The sequence below is a fragment of the Actinia tenebrosa genome, unplaced genomic scaffold (assembly GCF_029948245.1).
Source record: "Actinia tenebrosa isolate PJP-AT-01 unplaced genomic scaffold, QUT_ActTen_1.0 PGA_scaffold2__45_contigs__length_23673736, whole genome shotgun sequence".
NCBI classification, from domain to species: Eukaryota; Metazoa; Cnidaria; class Anthozoa; order Actiniaria; family Actiniidae; genus Actinia; species Actinia tenebrosa.
The window spans coordinates 5,953,687-5,968,482 of NW_028292579.1; the positions used below are offsets into that span (position 1 = coordinate 5,953,687).

The following is a 14,796-nucleotide window of genomic DNA, read 5'->3' on the forward strand; positions in this document are numbered from 1 at the left end:
GCAGATCTACAACTAACAATTAAAAGTAAAACAAGAAATCACGAATGATAAGCTAAACCATTCCTTGTTTGCAAATCCCCAGACGATCTTGTAAGGTCTTCGTTGTTAGTTTTAAGTCTCTGTCTATTAAGTCTATCTGGCGTCTGGTTTTAAAGAGACCGCTAGCCGGCGGCTTGTCTGCCCTGGGTTTCGTTAAGTACGCAGATACTGGGCGTGGTTTGGCACTGCTCAGAGGCCTTGATACTTTGCCTTCAACAGAAGGGTTAAAAAAAAGTTTTTAACTTTGTATGTATATTCCTTGAGACCCTGTAATCTTTCCAAGGTCAACACAAAATTATCAATTTTATAGAAAAATATAAACGGGAAAAAACGAAGTTGCCTCGTAGCAGGAAGCGATACTTCGTGCTTATTAAAATAAACCAAAATTGGGATCGCGTGTCCAATCAACTATGAGAGACTTACCGGTTGTAGCTGTCTTTGGTCTTGGCCTGTTTGTTGTGACCTCGTCTGCAGTGCGCGAACGATAGTGCTAAAAAAAGATTCGTTAAATGTCTTAGGTTCCCGTTGAACTGGAGTGAAGAAAATTTTGCAAAATAAAAGCAAAAAATAAATAAATAAATAACAGCGCGAACTTGCTATTAAACCAAACTAAAACTAAAACTAAAACCAAAAAATAAATGACCAAAAATGTTTTTTTCAATTATGAAACGTGACTATCTGGCAAAGTTCTCCCAATGACTCTATTAGTTATTATTATTAGTCTATTTGCTTATTATTTATTGCTGCCTTTAAATTATTCCCAAGTTAGCAAAATTAACAAAAGACACGTCGGTCACGTCGGTCGATACAACAAAAGAATTCATTGACAAATCTTTCGTTAAGCTCAACCAAGATGGCGGCCAACCAAGATTTGAAGTCTTGATGTTTCGCATATTGTTCCAACTACCAGCAAATTCAATAGCTGTCATTACAGTTGAGCCCGCAATGAGATAATCTTGTTTTAAGAATCATACAAGTGAAGCTATCGGGTCGATACAATGCTTGTTGTCTCGTTTGCATATCATTTGCATGCATCCATAAAAACTACTATTGCTTTTTTATATGTGCTTCTCATTGCAAAGCGTAAAATTATATAAAAAGACGCTCGAGAGCTTTAAGGCCGGCACACACAAGGGAGCTTGCTCCCGCGACACGCTCCCGCAACATGCTCCTGGGTAATCCTGGGTCATTTTGCTAGACCAGCACACACGAAGGAGCTAAACAATGAAACAACCCGATTGGAGCATGGGAACTAGTTATAAATCCAAAAAATAATTTGATTGGCCAACTGGAGACAGGTTGTTGCGCGGCAATAAAAGTTTCAGTACACACGAGTGAGCTTGCAACAGATTTGCTCCTCAAGCTTGCTCCATCATATTAAACCATTTTGATGTGAGGGAGCAAAACCCAGGAGCAAAAGTTTTTTTGCGCAACATGTTTTTCCGCGTGAAATCGTTGGTACAGACGAGGGAGCTTTGCGCTGGGAGCGTGTTGCGGGAGCGTGTTGCGGGAGCAAGCTCCCTCGTGTGTGCCGGCCTTTACAGTCTATAAATGTTCCAATAGCTGCCTCCTCGACATCCCATAATGTCTAATTAAAGCAATAGAATTCAAGATGGCCGCCGTATCGGTGAAAAGGTTTACTATCTATTATAGTTTGTATTTGTCTGTCAAGAATGAAGCTTTCCTATTTCTTACCAGCTTATTTTGTACTTTTTCTCTTACTGCCACATCACCACCATGTCTCACTTCCTCTTCCAAATCATGTAGCACGTCAGTTGATTCCTGTAAAGAACGATAGATGAGTCAGCATGCATGGGAGTAACCTAATTTCAGATTCACTTTGCACTAAACGGAAGTTATTTCTTTTGCACGTAAATTATGATAAAATAAATGTTCTTGCCCTGTACAAATGAATTTTTTCTTCTATTTGTTGCACTTTGTTCTGCGAGTGCGAGAGGAAAGTGCAGTGTGTATCATGTCAACAACCCCAGCAACACTTTCTTTATCAAATGTTCAAACTGTTGCAGCATTTTGAAAACTGAACGCTATACAAATGAACGTTGATAGACGCTGTATTCTTCAATGCAGAATTTCCAGTCTAAACTTGCCTCAATATTGAAGTTCTAGTTCTTTGGCACCAAAAAATGCCACGCGCTCGCCAGCTCTCCCCTCCACCCACTCCCCCTTTCTTTTATGTCTTTCCGTCCATATTCCTCATTTGAGATCTTGGATTTAAATGCAAATAGCCAATATTTTTTTCTTTATTTCGGATTCCCCTAGAACACCTTACCCCTCCCCCCTGCCCCGCCCTTCTGTACCTTCATCTGAAGATCCAGATTTTTTTTCTGTACATGTACACCACTAGATGGTCTTGAATGACTGACAGGCTTCACAAACATCAAGTCATCAGGGTTCAATTCTACCTCTGGTTTGACAATATCCCGGGAAGGTCTTCGGTAGAGGTGACTATGGGGTGGATGTTGTCTATGGTACTGTTTCTGGAGCTCGACTCTTTGCTTTTCCAACTGTTCTATTCTCTCCATTTTTTCTTTCCTTTCTTCTTCCTCTCTTTCCTGCCAAAAAAAAATATCACGAGTGTCACCTTGAATGGTCCACAACTAGTTATCTAGCAATTGAGAAAAAGTTAGCAAAAAGTAAATGAGAACTGATCTAAGCTTGGTTTCAGCCTTGAGGTTGTTGTTTGTGCCACCACACCCAAACTACCAAGGCTGCGGGAATTAAGCCTATAGAGAATCATGACATGAAAACGAATCGTCTTTCCAACATTTTTCCCCCTTCTATTTCTCAAACTCACTATTATTTTCATAAGAAAAACAAAATAACAAAAAGAAAATCTCTACTGAATAACCATGGTTTAAGGATATATAATCTTAGCAAAAACTTCAATTTACTTTGGCTCTTTTTTTTTTTTTTTTGATCTCGTATTCACAAGGAGTGGGCGATATTAAGAAGTTTCCATCTCTTATTTATGCTCTCTCTTATTTATGCTCTCTTGTGTAAGTGATGTTTCATGGAGCTATCCTGAAAGATTGTTCTGACATATAGTCAGTGATGACTTTGTTTATATCATGTACGGAAGGTGACTCATAAAAGTTAGAATTCCACACTCAAAACCCGTGACCCTCCAAAGATGTTTTGTACTATGAACTGACAGCAGCCATGTTGGATGACAGTTACAGCAAAGCACACTTATCTTACATGAGAAAGAACTCAATTCCTCTGAGTAAAAGGATGCTACAATATAGACCAAATCCACTTGAGCATAATGTTTTCCCATTTCAGACCATGAGTCATTCCCTAGAGTATCATTTCTTTGTTTTATGGTTGCACATGAGGATGCTATAGACCAAATCCACTTGAGCATAATATTTTCCGATTTCACACCATGTGTCATTCCCTAGAGTATCATTTCTTTGTTTAATGGTTGCACATGAGAAGACACATGAATATGGAAACAACTCAAACAAAGAAATGTATTCTCAAGAGAATGACGCCTGGTCGCAAATAGGAAAACATTACACCAAAGTGGATTTGGTCCATTGCCTCTATAGACACACCTAAATCACATGGTCATATGATGAAGAATAGGGCATGCTAATAACAAACCTGTAAGAGCTGGTAAGTATTGGTCCGTAACAATGCCATATTGTTTTGGTGACGCATGACATCACTATAATCAGCCAGTTCATCATCAAGGTACCCCTCACGGTCCTGTAGATACATGAGCTGTGCCGCCCGTAGTTCTAGTTCCTCTTCATGGTACATCCTGTTTAGCATGCCGATACACAGTCTTGCCCAATTGTTTACAGCACCGGACTGTTGTATAGAAAAATTCAAATTTTCTAGAGTCACTGAAACAACCTCTGAGTTGATCTAAGTCAGGGCATGGGTAACTCACACATTAAACCCTGAAACAACATCTAGGCTGATGTAAGTCAGGGCATGCCTAACTCACAGATGGATTAGACCCCTTGCCAAAATGGCGGCCACAAATTAAAATGCGTTAACTTAAAAAACCAATACCAGCAATGAAACTGAGAACCTTTACTTTAGTAACTACGAAGATTCATTATGTCAGGTGTAATAATGGCCAAGAAAACTTAAGTTGAAAATTGACAAATTTACAGACATTTATTTGTCTGGGGGTAGAACATATGACCTCAAAACCTCAAATCAAGAGGAAAAAACTAACAAACTCTAATCCAGGTCACATGTAATGCCAAGTCCAGGGATCAAACATAGGTCTGCAGGAGTGAGTGGCAAGTGCACTACCGCTACACCAGCCTTGATTTACTTTGCTTAATGACACCTTTATATCAAATCATATTGATCTAATAATCAAATTAAAAACCTCAATTCTTTGTAGTACCTTTGGAGAAACTGAAAATTTTTTTTCTTCCAGATTCTTTTCAAACTTTGGAGCAGCAACACCTTGAAGACATATCATAGGATCGACATCAGCAATGTTATCATTAAAGCTGAATTCCTATTCTTCTCGGCACAATCTATAGATCTAATCAATACTTTCTTCATACTATCATCATCATATCCATGTTAGCCTTTACTGCCAACATGGCTAGCATGTCTTTTTCTCTTGATAATCAGGGACTTACAATTAATAGTGCTTAGTGTGCCCATGTGTAAGGAAGTCTCTCTAAAGCTAGGTAGATTTAAGATTCAATTATTAGCATGTTGATGAATATTGCTACAATGCCCCTAGTTTGTAAGTTTTGTTATCGCAAGATAACCTGTTCTCTTATGATAAGGAATCCCATGTCTGTGAAGCAATGGAGGGAGAGTAACCTGCAAAACAGCTCTCTGGGTTAGAGTTGAGTGAAGGGGAATGGGAAAAAAAGAAAAGGGATTGCAATCCCCTCCCCTTCCGCCTTCCCCATTTCCCTCCACCCAGAGAACTGCTGCTACATATCTACAGTATCATACCCAGGTTATAAAAGATATGACTTTTATTACCTTTTATGCTAATCATAAATATAATCATCATCATCGTTACCATCACCCTCATCCTCACCCTCATCATCATCATCATCATAATCATCATGTTAATACTCACCAACTATGTTTGCCACATGAATAGCAGCAATGGTGTCTCCAGACCACGCTCTACAAAAATAACTTCTAGTTATGACTCAAATTGGAATTTAGCATGTCAAATTAAGGGAGTCACACCCATTGGAATCTTAATGCTCACACGACGCAAAATCCAGAAATCAAACCCGACACCCTTGAGCTGATTGAACGACCACTACACCACCCAGCTTGATTCCCTTCATTGGTTTTTACAATGGGAGAGGCTGTTGATGTCTAACCCTGCTACCATGGGATGCCTGATCAGACTAATTGACAGCTTTATTCACCTTCGCACCAGGTATATAAGGCATTGCAGTTGATCCTTGACCTTTTGAGTCTCACTATTACACATCAAAATCTCTTGTCTCAGCTTGTGAACAAGGTCTCGAAGCGACTTGCATTCTATGGTAAGACTACGTTGACTGTCTTTGTTGGTAAAGCCCCTTTGTATCATAGCTAGTTTGTCCTCCTGTCTCATTCAATTATAGCTTATAAACTCTTCTCTATCGTCATCTGAAAAAAAGTATTTTATTGATCAATGGAAACATTGATAAAGCTGTAATAACTGAGAATATTTTCACCACAAACATTTACAATATAACGTAAAGTTGAATATTCAAAAACAAAAAGAGCTTTATAAAGTCCGCAGAAACAATCACGTTTTTGAGTCCTATTCACAAAAATATCAAAGTCACATTGTCAAACATAGCGTAACGTACCTTAGGATGAGTTTTCTTTTAAGATTAAGTTGGTATTTTGGTGTTTAAAATATAAATAAAGACAAAAGAAATGCTTGTACGAGATTGCTTGCTTTTGCTTGTCAAAAGCCATTGCTCATCACAACCGCTGGTCCTATGAGTCTGTAAAAACGGTTCGAACATCCAAGAAGCTAAACGCTGATTGGGCCTAAACACCAGTCTAGAGAAAAAAGAGATTTCAATGAAAGTGCAATTTTTATATTTATTTTTACAGCTGTAAAATAACAGGTTCATTTTCGCTATACATTTAAGTCTCATTTTTTCAGACAATATTTATTTTAAATTTCTCTATGTACCGTCCTCCAAGAAAATATTTTTAGCTTTCCAAATATCAACCAATAAAATGTGCGCTTCTAAAAACGTTGCTCTGTAAGGGATAAACACTAATGGCGGTCGCCAATGGTGAAGCGTCCCTGGAACAAAATATCAAAAACAATCATTTTTATTACTTCTGATTGTAAAAAAAGAATCAGTTTTAGTAAGATAATTCTTTGATTTCATTAATGAGTCTAAAAATGGCCTCTTTCGATGAAAAAATTGAACGGTTGTTGGAAGATTTTGAAGGATTTACTCATGAGCAACAGAACAAGCTACTAAAAAGCCTGCTTTTGAAATGCCAGGTTTGTAACTTGTTATACATTATTAAGATATGGTTAAAGACTTCATATCTCTCCTGTGTTAAAGATTTTTTTGTCTATGGCTGCTTTGTTTTTGACAGAGTTTATCTTTCCTAGATCTCGTTTTTGACCCCTTATGTAACCATGAAGAAATACTTTTTTGGCACTAAAAAAATAGAAATAGAATGATAGAAAGAAAACCAAGGCCTTCGTTAGCTTATTCATTTTCAATTTCTCAATGTTAATACGATATTCATTAATTTTGTTCTTACAATCCTCAATTTTTGTTCCAAAACTTTCCACAGGTAGCCCAATCTAAATATATTGTTTATAAAATGGTTCACCAGGCATATATTTTGTAGAAATCCTTGTTTAAATACACTACCACATAAATAGAATAATGGATTTTGGCAGTTTCTAGTCTAGTCTTAGCTAAAAACTTTGTAATTAAAAATGAAAAAGCATTTGTTTACTGTACTCCATCCCCCCCCCCCCCCCCCCAAACACACATCAAGTGACTATATAACCCTCATCTTATCAGCTTAATCATCTGGGCCCAGTTGTACGAAGGGTAGATAGCACTATCCAATGGATAAATCTTTATCCAGTGGACAAGTCAATGCTGTTATCCAATAAATTTATCCACTGGATAAGATTTATTTGTCAGATAATGCTATATCCACTGTTTGTACCATTGGGCCCTTTTAGCTAAATACATATTTTATGTGGATTTATTGGCAGCCTTTACAGCTCAGATTTTTATACTCTGAACTAAAACCCCTACTATCAGTGGACTTTGTAAAGAATTTACCCAAAGAAGTGACAGAAAGAATATTCTCCTACATGTCAGCAGTTACTCTATGCAAGGTTGCATTGTGCAACAGACTTTGGAGAGAAAGAGCCAATCATAATCCTACATGGTAAGCTTGTTTGTCAAAAGACTCCTTGTGTATGTTGTCAATTTTAGCAGCTCAATTTGGAGGGCAAGACGAAAGAATTCCAATCTCCTGAGAATTGAAAACCTATTGTTATGTCCTCCAAATCAAATTGCATTCTGACATGCTGCAAAGGATCTATTGTTTTGGTCTAGCAAAATTTTGTAACTAAAAATACCCATCCTCACCCCTTCCCTAAAGGAGCATTATATTGCAAAAGTAGATCCCTCATCTGCTTCTGTGGCAATGACCTGGAGGGGGGGAGGGGGGTACTCCCCTATATTCGCTATACGGGTACGTGCCGCCAAACAGGGTATGGTTTTCAGTGATTTTACTCTGTAACAGGGTTTATGAAATTGCTCCCACTCTGGGACAGGGTATATGAAATCCTCCTCCTCTCTGAAACAGGGTATCTATTTTCGCACTACCGGAAAAGGGTATGGTTTTCAGGGATCCTCTGGAACAGGGTATGAATTTCAGTGAGGGTTCAAAGGGCTGAGCAGCACGTCCCTACCCTAAACGGGCAAGAGTACCCCCCAGGAGCAATGAGTGCGTGTGCAACAGTATGTTACTGAGTTTATTGAGACCTGACCTGGCCTCCCACACAATAGGTTGGCGTCCAATCATCTGGATGTATACAGTAACCAGGTAGCGATAGCCTTCAGAACTGCCCTTGTTTTGAAAATTCCCAATTTAGCAAAGCAATAACTTACTCTCACTGGTATTTTATCTTCTTTATAGGCACAAGTTGTGTGTTCAGAAAGGTTGGGAAAAGTTTGGTGAAGAACAACCTCTGTGTATTGAGTCATCTACGGTAATAAACAGACCAACTTCTCCCTCAAAACTTCCACCTCTACCTGCATTTCATTTTACTGATGAACAAAGTGTTCTAAATCCTGCGACATGTAGATGGAAGACTATATATATTAGAGCATTCTACTTACAGCAAAACTGGAAGCTGGGACGGTACACTATTGCTCCAATACTGAGAGGACACAAGGAACCTGTGAATGCTATTGATTCTGATGGTGAGATGGATTATTATTATACCATACACTTATGTAAAATGAAAAAAAAAATTACTTGCAATGGTTACAAGTAGGCTCGTATAAAAAGAAAACGCATGCACATGTTGTGTGCAGTTATAAAGCAAGTGTTAGGAGAAGCACGACACATAGCGGAGTGCTTCTTGACACTTCTCAAGTTAGTGTTCTGTCAATCCCCAAGTGCTTTATAACTCCACACTGCACAGCAAGCAAGCTTTTTATTTCTTCATTATAAAATACAAATTATGTGAATGACGAAACTGAAGGTGCGTGCGCGTGTTGTGTGCTCTCATAAAGCACACGCTCCTAATCAATCAGATTGCGAGATTTAGAGCAGTTATTTTATAATGGGTGGTACTGCTTATAATGAACTGTGTAGTTTTTGCTCAGGGTCATGGGTTTCATTCTTGATTTAACAGCATTGTGTGAGTTGAGTTTGTTTCATTTGTACTTCTCTCCCTTGCCAGGTGGGGTTTCCTCTGGTTACTTGAGTTTTCCTCCATCTGTAAACATCAGCATGTGAATCAAGTGTTGTCTATTGTAAATAGTGAACAGTGAAGTGAAACGTGTTGAGCGAACCTCACGAAAGAGCTCCTTACTGGGAGTGATCGTAGTACATGTTTGGCACCCTTCGGTGAACAAACCTGAATAAAATATCTTTGTCGTTTCTGTTGAAATAAAATTTAGTGTTACTCAAATGGGCCATAGGCCCAGTCAATAACGTAGGCAGGTTGTCATGGCAATGGAAGCTAACATATCTATGCATGTGTTTAGTATTTCATAATTTCATAGTTTTAATCATGCTTGTTTTCAAGGTAAGGTTCTTGTATCTGGTGGATCTGACAATACTGTCCGAGTCTGGGATCTGAAGGAATATCAATGTAAGCATGTGCTAGACACGCCTCATACTGACTCAGTTCGATGTGTAAAACTTAAGGTATGTACAAATTTTACTGACTTAAGTATTTACTTTGTACTGTGAAGCCCAATTCCTTGCACCTTCAGGCCTGAGGCTCCAGTGCTACTTTGTCTCAGTCTTAATTTTTGTGGCAACCACACTGACATGCAAGCAAAGAAGCATGTGAGGAAGAGATCCTCTGAAATCAAAATTATTCACTTCCTTTCACTTCAAATAAAATGACTAAAAATATTTGTCAGCTAATTTTAGGTTTTTATTTGTAGGACTCTCTTTGTGTTTCTGGTTGTTCTGATGGTGTTATCAGAGTGTTTGATGTTAAAAAGGGCCAGTGTCTGAGGTAAATATATTTATACAATGTTTTACAAGTTACAATCCATCCATCATTTGTGTATTAAGTGTTTGACGCAATGTAGTTATCAGAAACATTTGGATGTACGTAGGGACAAAACCTGGCTAAGGGGATGTTAAATGCACGATGATACATGCACGATGCCCTCTGCAATAGATTTTTTAGCTTGGGAATAAAGTTTTCCCATTTCAGACCACTTGTCATTCTCTAGAGTATCATTTCTTTGTTTAATAGTTGCACATACGAAGACACAACTCAAACAAAGAATCTTGTTCCCAAGAAAATGACACATGGTCTGAAATTGGTAAAACATTATGTCCAAACTAAAGAGATAGAGGCTCTGCACCATCATGTGATAACAGCCATGGCAAAACCTGGGAAACCGAATTGTTTCTTTATGTCAATCATATTAGACCAGATTCAATTCATCCTGCCTCCTATACCATATGGCTGCAATCACGTGATGGTCCAAAGCCTGTATTGGTCTCAGAATGACATTCCCTTGGTTTCCAACGAAGACGAATTGGCTCATGCAAGTGGATCTATAACTAAAGACAAGCAACAATTATGATTTTTTTTTCTATGTTCTGGCGAAGATCTCTCCAAGGACACTCAGGAGGAATCGAGCATATGTGCTTTGATGGACAGACTATAGTCAGTGCTGCTAGTGACAGGTATGGACCTTACAAGAATTTAAGAACTAACTGTTATGTATTTGAGTAAGATAAAATGCGAGACATTCTAACTAACAAAATATTCACATTCTATAAAAAGCTGTCTTGTTCTATCAGTCTCCTATCTTGAAAAAAATCATGATAAAATGCAGTAATATAAAGCGCAGCTCACTATACGTTTTGCGCTTCCATTTTTGTTAGACTTTCAAAAGCTGTGCTTTATAATAGTTTAGAAAACTCATAAATAATTCATGAGGGAAAATTAGAAATCATGACCATGAAGGAGGTTTTATATCTCATATAGATTCCTCTTCATTTGCATAAACTTTAACATGGATTTTCTCTATCAAGCTTGGTTCATTTCGTAAAGAATTCAGTACAATATGAGAACATACATCATGAGTTTTCTAAGCCGTTTAATAAACTCGCAGATCGTGTTTTATCGGGTCTAAAACCACTAAACCACTAATACCCGATAAAACACTCCTGCTCGTTTATTAAACATTACAAAATGTCAAGTCGTGGTTATGCTCATAAATGCATTTACGCGCCAATGTTTTGACAAATCTAAGGTTTACCTAATAATATTATATTAAAATATTTATTACAGAACGGTGCGTGTGTGGAACGTGAAAACTGGTAAGATGTTGCATACTCTCACTGGTCACACAGATGAAATATTGGTAAGATGATTTGTTCAGCTCAATTTGATACATTACCACCGCAGTACAAATAAATATATTTCATATATATGTTGCATACTCTCACTGGTCACACAGATGAAATATTGGTAAGATGATTTGTTCAGCTCAATTTGATACATTACCACCGCAGTACAAATAAATATATTTCATATATATTCTCATACACATGATTTGCTTTCTCACGTCATTTCGGGATATAAATACGATGGCTTACATAAAGAAGACTTGTAAAGACTGGTACCCCTAAGAATGTATCCAGCTGATCTGAAATAATGACGTAGAAAGGATGTCACTGTAAAACTGAGGTGCCATGAAGCCTGTGAAAATTGAGCAGCGAAAAAATAAAAACCTGTCCACCATTACAATAAAAATATATAAAACTCATTAGTAATTGTGTTACTGTTACCACTTGTTAGCGACATTTCCCCCCCATAATTTCAAGAGGAAAGGTGACACCTCAGTTGTGCAAATTTTCTCGCTTCTGATTGACGTAAAACATTTTCTCAGGTCACATTGGTAAACTATGGGTAATCTGTAAATATTCGCATTGATTAAGTTTTGCAATATGGTTGATTTGCCATCACTCCAGAAAGAATAAAATAAAATAAGACATGGGAACCTTAGTCCAGATGGAATGAAAACAGCTAGTAATGATCCAAACCTTATCCTCTCCTGTGAACGACGAATCCTACTATGAAGGAAAAGCTTTACAGGACTGTTGTTATGTTTAGGACCCTGGCGTCGAGCTTCCATGCGAATGACGTCACACTCTAACAAAAATTCGTCGGCTTATCGTTCATTTTCTGAATGCGCACCGTACCTTTATCGCATGTCGTTTCTGTTCGTGACTTTTCTACGCGTGTGCATTAGCCAGACCCAGGTCGCTTGACGCAACATGACAGTGCTCCCTTGAAATTTACACGAGTTTTTTTTTAGTTCATGTCGATGCGAGGCAATCACGTGATCACTACGTCATGGGATGAGACCATTCATGTGTGGGATATTGATGCTGGTATTTGTCTTCTGACGTTGCGCGGTCATTCCGAAGGTAAGAATTGGCGTGTCTTAGTATCACTTGCTTTGAGTGTTTTCGCGTTTTTCCCGCTGTTTTGGCATTCAGTTGTGGTGTAGTGTTAGTGCAATAACCTCTTACTTCTGGGGTCTTGGGCTCCATTCCTGGCATCACATTTGGGTAGAGTTTGTTAGGTCTCTCCCTATATTCTAGGATTTTTTCTTCGGGTTCTCTGGTTTTCCTGCCTCCTTAAAACTAAGACAGCTACTGTAAATTCCAATTCGATCTGTGAATTAGTCCTATCCTTTGACGAACGCAAAGGTTGTTTCAGAGTATCGATAAAAGTTGTTCTTCTTTTGAGCATTTTCGTGCTGCTTTTTTCTGAATATTCCTTCTTTAACTGCTGCCCTACAGCTGTGTACTGCTGCCAGTTCGATGAAAAGCGTATCGTCAGTGGTGGTGGAGACAACCTTGTGATTGTATGGAACGCCAGCACAGCGGATATTCAAGCCAAGATGACTGGACATACTGGAGAAGTCGTAAGGACATTAGTTATAATGTTGGCGTCTGTGGTTTCTACTACTAACTTGTCCCCATTTCATTTCAAAGTACTGCTTGGTGTTCAATGAATACGTTATCGCTTCTGGCTCGTCTGACAGTACCGTCCGCCTCTGGACCTTTCAAGGTATTAAATACCACCATAACATGAAAATGCTCATTGTTCAATCAAAATCTAAAAAGAGATGTAAGTTGTGGCGTATTTCTGGGTCCAAATACTCACAATAACCGTAAATAAAGCGTAAAATGTTCTCAATGATTTAACCTCTACCTGAAACAATTTGAACTTTGGACAAAATATCCTGTCACGAAAAAAAAGTCAGAGAAATCTTATTTCTTATACAACTATTTTTTTTTTAAAGTAGAGACCTCCCCTTTCGCGGTCCCTGAATAAAATAACCCTTTATTTTTCCTTCTAGGTCGGTTATTACATACTCTATACGAACATATAGGCGTGGTCAGGTGTCTACGCCTCAAGGGCGACATGTTGGTGTCCGGTGGTGACAGAAAGAAGATTGTCGTATGGGATACAAAGGTACGATTAGTCATCACCCCGGAGAGTATTGTGCTCATACCATGCAGATATTCTCCCTCTTTCCCATTGCCCGCGTTCCTTGCGTTACTAACAAAAATCTTCGCCAAGTTGTGCTAGGTCACGCAACACCTAGTTACTTGAGAGTTACGCGTAATTTTGGCGCCCAAATTTCATAATTTTCCTTGAATGTTCCTCGTGTTTCTCTCACTCTATATTAAAAAACTCATTAATAATTCATGAAGGAAACACAATAGAAATCATGACCATGAAGGAGGTTTTATATCTGATATAGATTCGTCCTCATTTGCATAACCTTTAACTTGGATTTTCTCTATCAAACTTGGTTCATGAGAACATACATCAGGAGTTTTTTAAGCCGTTTAATAAACTCGCAGATCGTGTTCTATCGGGTCTAAAACCACTCGGCTACACCTCGTGTTTTATACCCGATAAAACACTCCTGCTCGTTTATTAAACAGTACTTAAAGATTTAGCTACACGATATAGTACCTCTTGTATGGTACAGAAATATATGATCACCAATACATTTACTGGCTATAACACAGCTATTTATCATACATGGCGTTCTTCAATATTCGAAACAGTTTGGTAGAAAGGCTGTCTCCTTGTTTCCTTAAAATTGGTTTTTAGATTTTCTTATCTGGAGACTCCAGTTATCAAACGTAACCCATTGTGTAATGGAAGTGACACCCTAATAACTGAATCCCTTAAACCCAACAAAACTCGATCAGATCAACCCACTGTGGTAACCCTGGGAATAGACATAAAGAAATGTTTGCAGGTCTCGACAAGTAGCTATATAAATATCTATTCTTGGGGTGCAAACACGTGACTAAAAATGATATAAATAAATATAAAAAAGCCGCCATGTTGGTTAATCTAACAAGACAAGCTAATAATGAGGAATGCTCTGTTATCGTCAACCAACATGGCGGCTATGACGTAACATGCTCCCCAAGAATATTATAGGCTTTGCCTTCCATTTCTCCCAGCGACTTAATTTCACTAACTTAAATAGATAAAATAGCAAATAATCTTATTTAGGAAGAAAATTCATCAAATATTTACCTTCGAATTGCTTGCTTTACAGACAGGATCCTTGCTCAACGTGGTTCATCGTAACCCCTCGTTACTTCACGTTATGTGGACAGACGAGACGAAACTGATAACAGCATCACCAGAGAAACCCGGCACAATAACCATCATTAACTACTGGTAGAAGTAGAATCTTGAATTCTTTACTCCCCATAGTAATTCTGTTAAGTTGAGTGGAGTGTCCTTTATAAGAAAAGGCTTGTTTTCAGCGCAGGGAACAATCCAGACAAGACAACAAGCTAGTGGTTTGACCTCTAGTTGCTTTAAACACGAATGCAAAATGGCGTCTGAATTCGAATTGAGAAAACAACCAATCGCAGCTGGGCAAATATACAAATACGGCTTACTAGATATCCAAATATGGTGAAACTCAGTACAAGTCCCTCTCCTTCCCCCAAATTTCCCCTGCCTCCCCTCCCCCAAAT

General features: G+C 38.3%; 2 protein-coding genes across 2 annotated transcripts; one reads left to right on the forward strand and one right to left on the reverse strand.

Annotated features, from left to right (window-relative positions):
- Positions 1-45: 45 nt before the first annotated feature.
- Positions 46-5,972, reverse strand: LOC116299074 (uncharacterized). Its single transcript, XM_031707708.2, has 9 exons — positions 5,868-5,972; positions 5,436-5,661; positions 5,132-5,181; positions 4,430-4,491; positions 3,667-3,876; positions 2,358-2,612; positions 1,735-1,821; positions 463-529; positions 46-249 (listed from the first exon to the last, which is right to left on the reverse strand). Exons 2-9 carry the CDS (start codon positions 5,624-5,626, stop codon positions 53-55), a joined length of 1,119 nt encoding a protein of 372 aa, XP_031563568.2. The 5' UTR covers positions 5,627-5,661; positions 5,868-5,972; the 3' UTR covers positions 46-52.
- Positions 5,973-6,293: 321 nt separating this feature from the next.
- Positions 6,294-14,795, forward strand: LOC116299065 (uncharacterized). Its single transcript, XM_031707699.2, has 12 exons — positions 6,294-6,526; positions 7,265-7,443; positions 8,200-8,486; positions 9,320-9,441; positions 9,687-9,760; positions 10,369-10,446; positions 11,057-11,129; positions 12,087-12,198; positions 12,577-12,701; positions 12,772-12,847; positions 13,140-13,255; positions 14,367-14,795. The coding sequence occupies exons 1-12, from the start codon at positions 6,410-6,412 to the stop codon at positions 14,493-14,495; spliced, it is 1,488 nt and encodes a 495-aa protein (XP_031563559.2). The 5' UTR covers positions 6,294-6,409; the 3' UTR covers positions 14,496-14,795.
- Position 14,796: the final 1 nt, after the last annotated feature.

What these genes read in the sequence shown, in the direction of transcription:
- LOC116299074 (XM_031707708.2), bottom strand. Translation starts at nt 5,626, where the DNA reads ATGAGACAGGAGGACAAACTAGCTATGATACAAAGGGGCTTTACCAAC. An exon ending in TCATGTGGCAAACATAGTTG is followed by an intron (nt 4,492 to 5,131) that starts GTGAGTATTAAC and finishes TATGTCTTCAAG; the next exon opens with GTGTTGCTGCTCCAAAGTTT. An exon ending in ACCAAAGACAGCTACAACCG is followed by an intron (nt 250 to 462) that starts GTAAGTCTCTCA and finishes CTTCTGTTGAAG; the next exon opens with GCAAAGTATCAAGGCCTCTG.
- LOC116299065 (XM_031707699.2), top strand. Translation starts at nt 6,410, where the DNA reads ATGAGTCTAAAAATGGCCTCTTTCGATGAAAAAATTGAACGGTTGTTG. An exon ending in GCCTGCTTTTGAAATGCCAG is followed by an intron (nt 6,527 to 7,264) that starts GTTTGTAACTTG and finishes ATTTATTGGCAG; the next exon opens with CCTTTACAGCTCAGATTTTT. An exon ending in GTCAGTGCTGCTAGTGACAG is followed by an intron (nt 10,447 to 11,056) that starts GTATGGACCTTA and finishes TATTTATTACAG; the next exon opens with AACGGTGCGTGTGTGGAACG.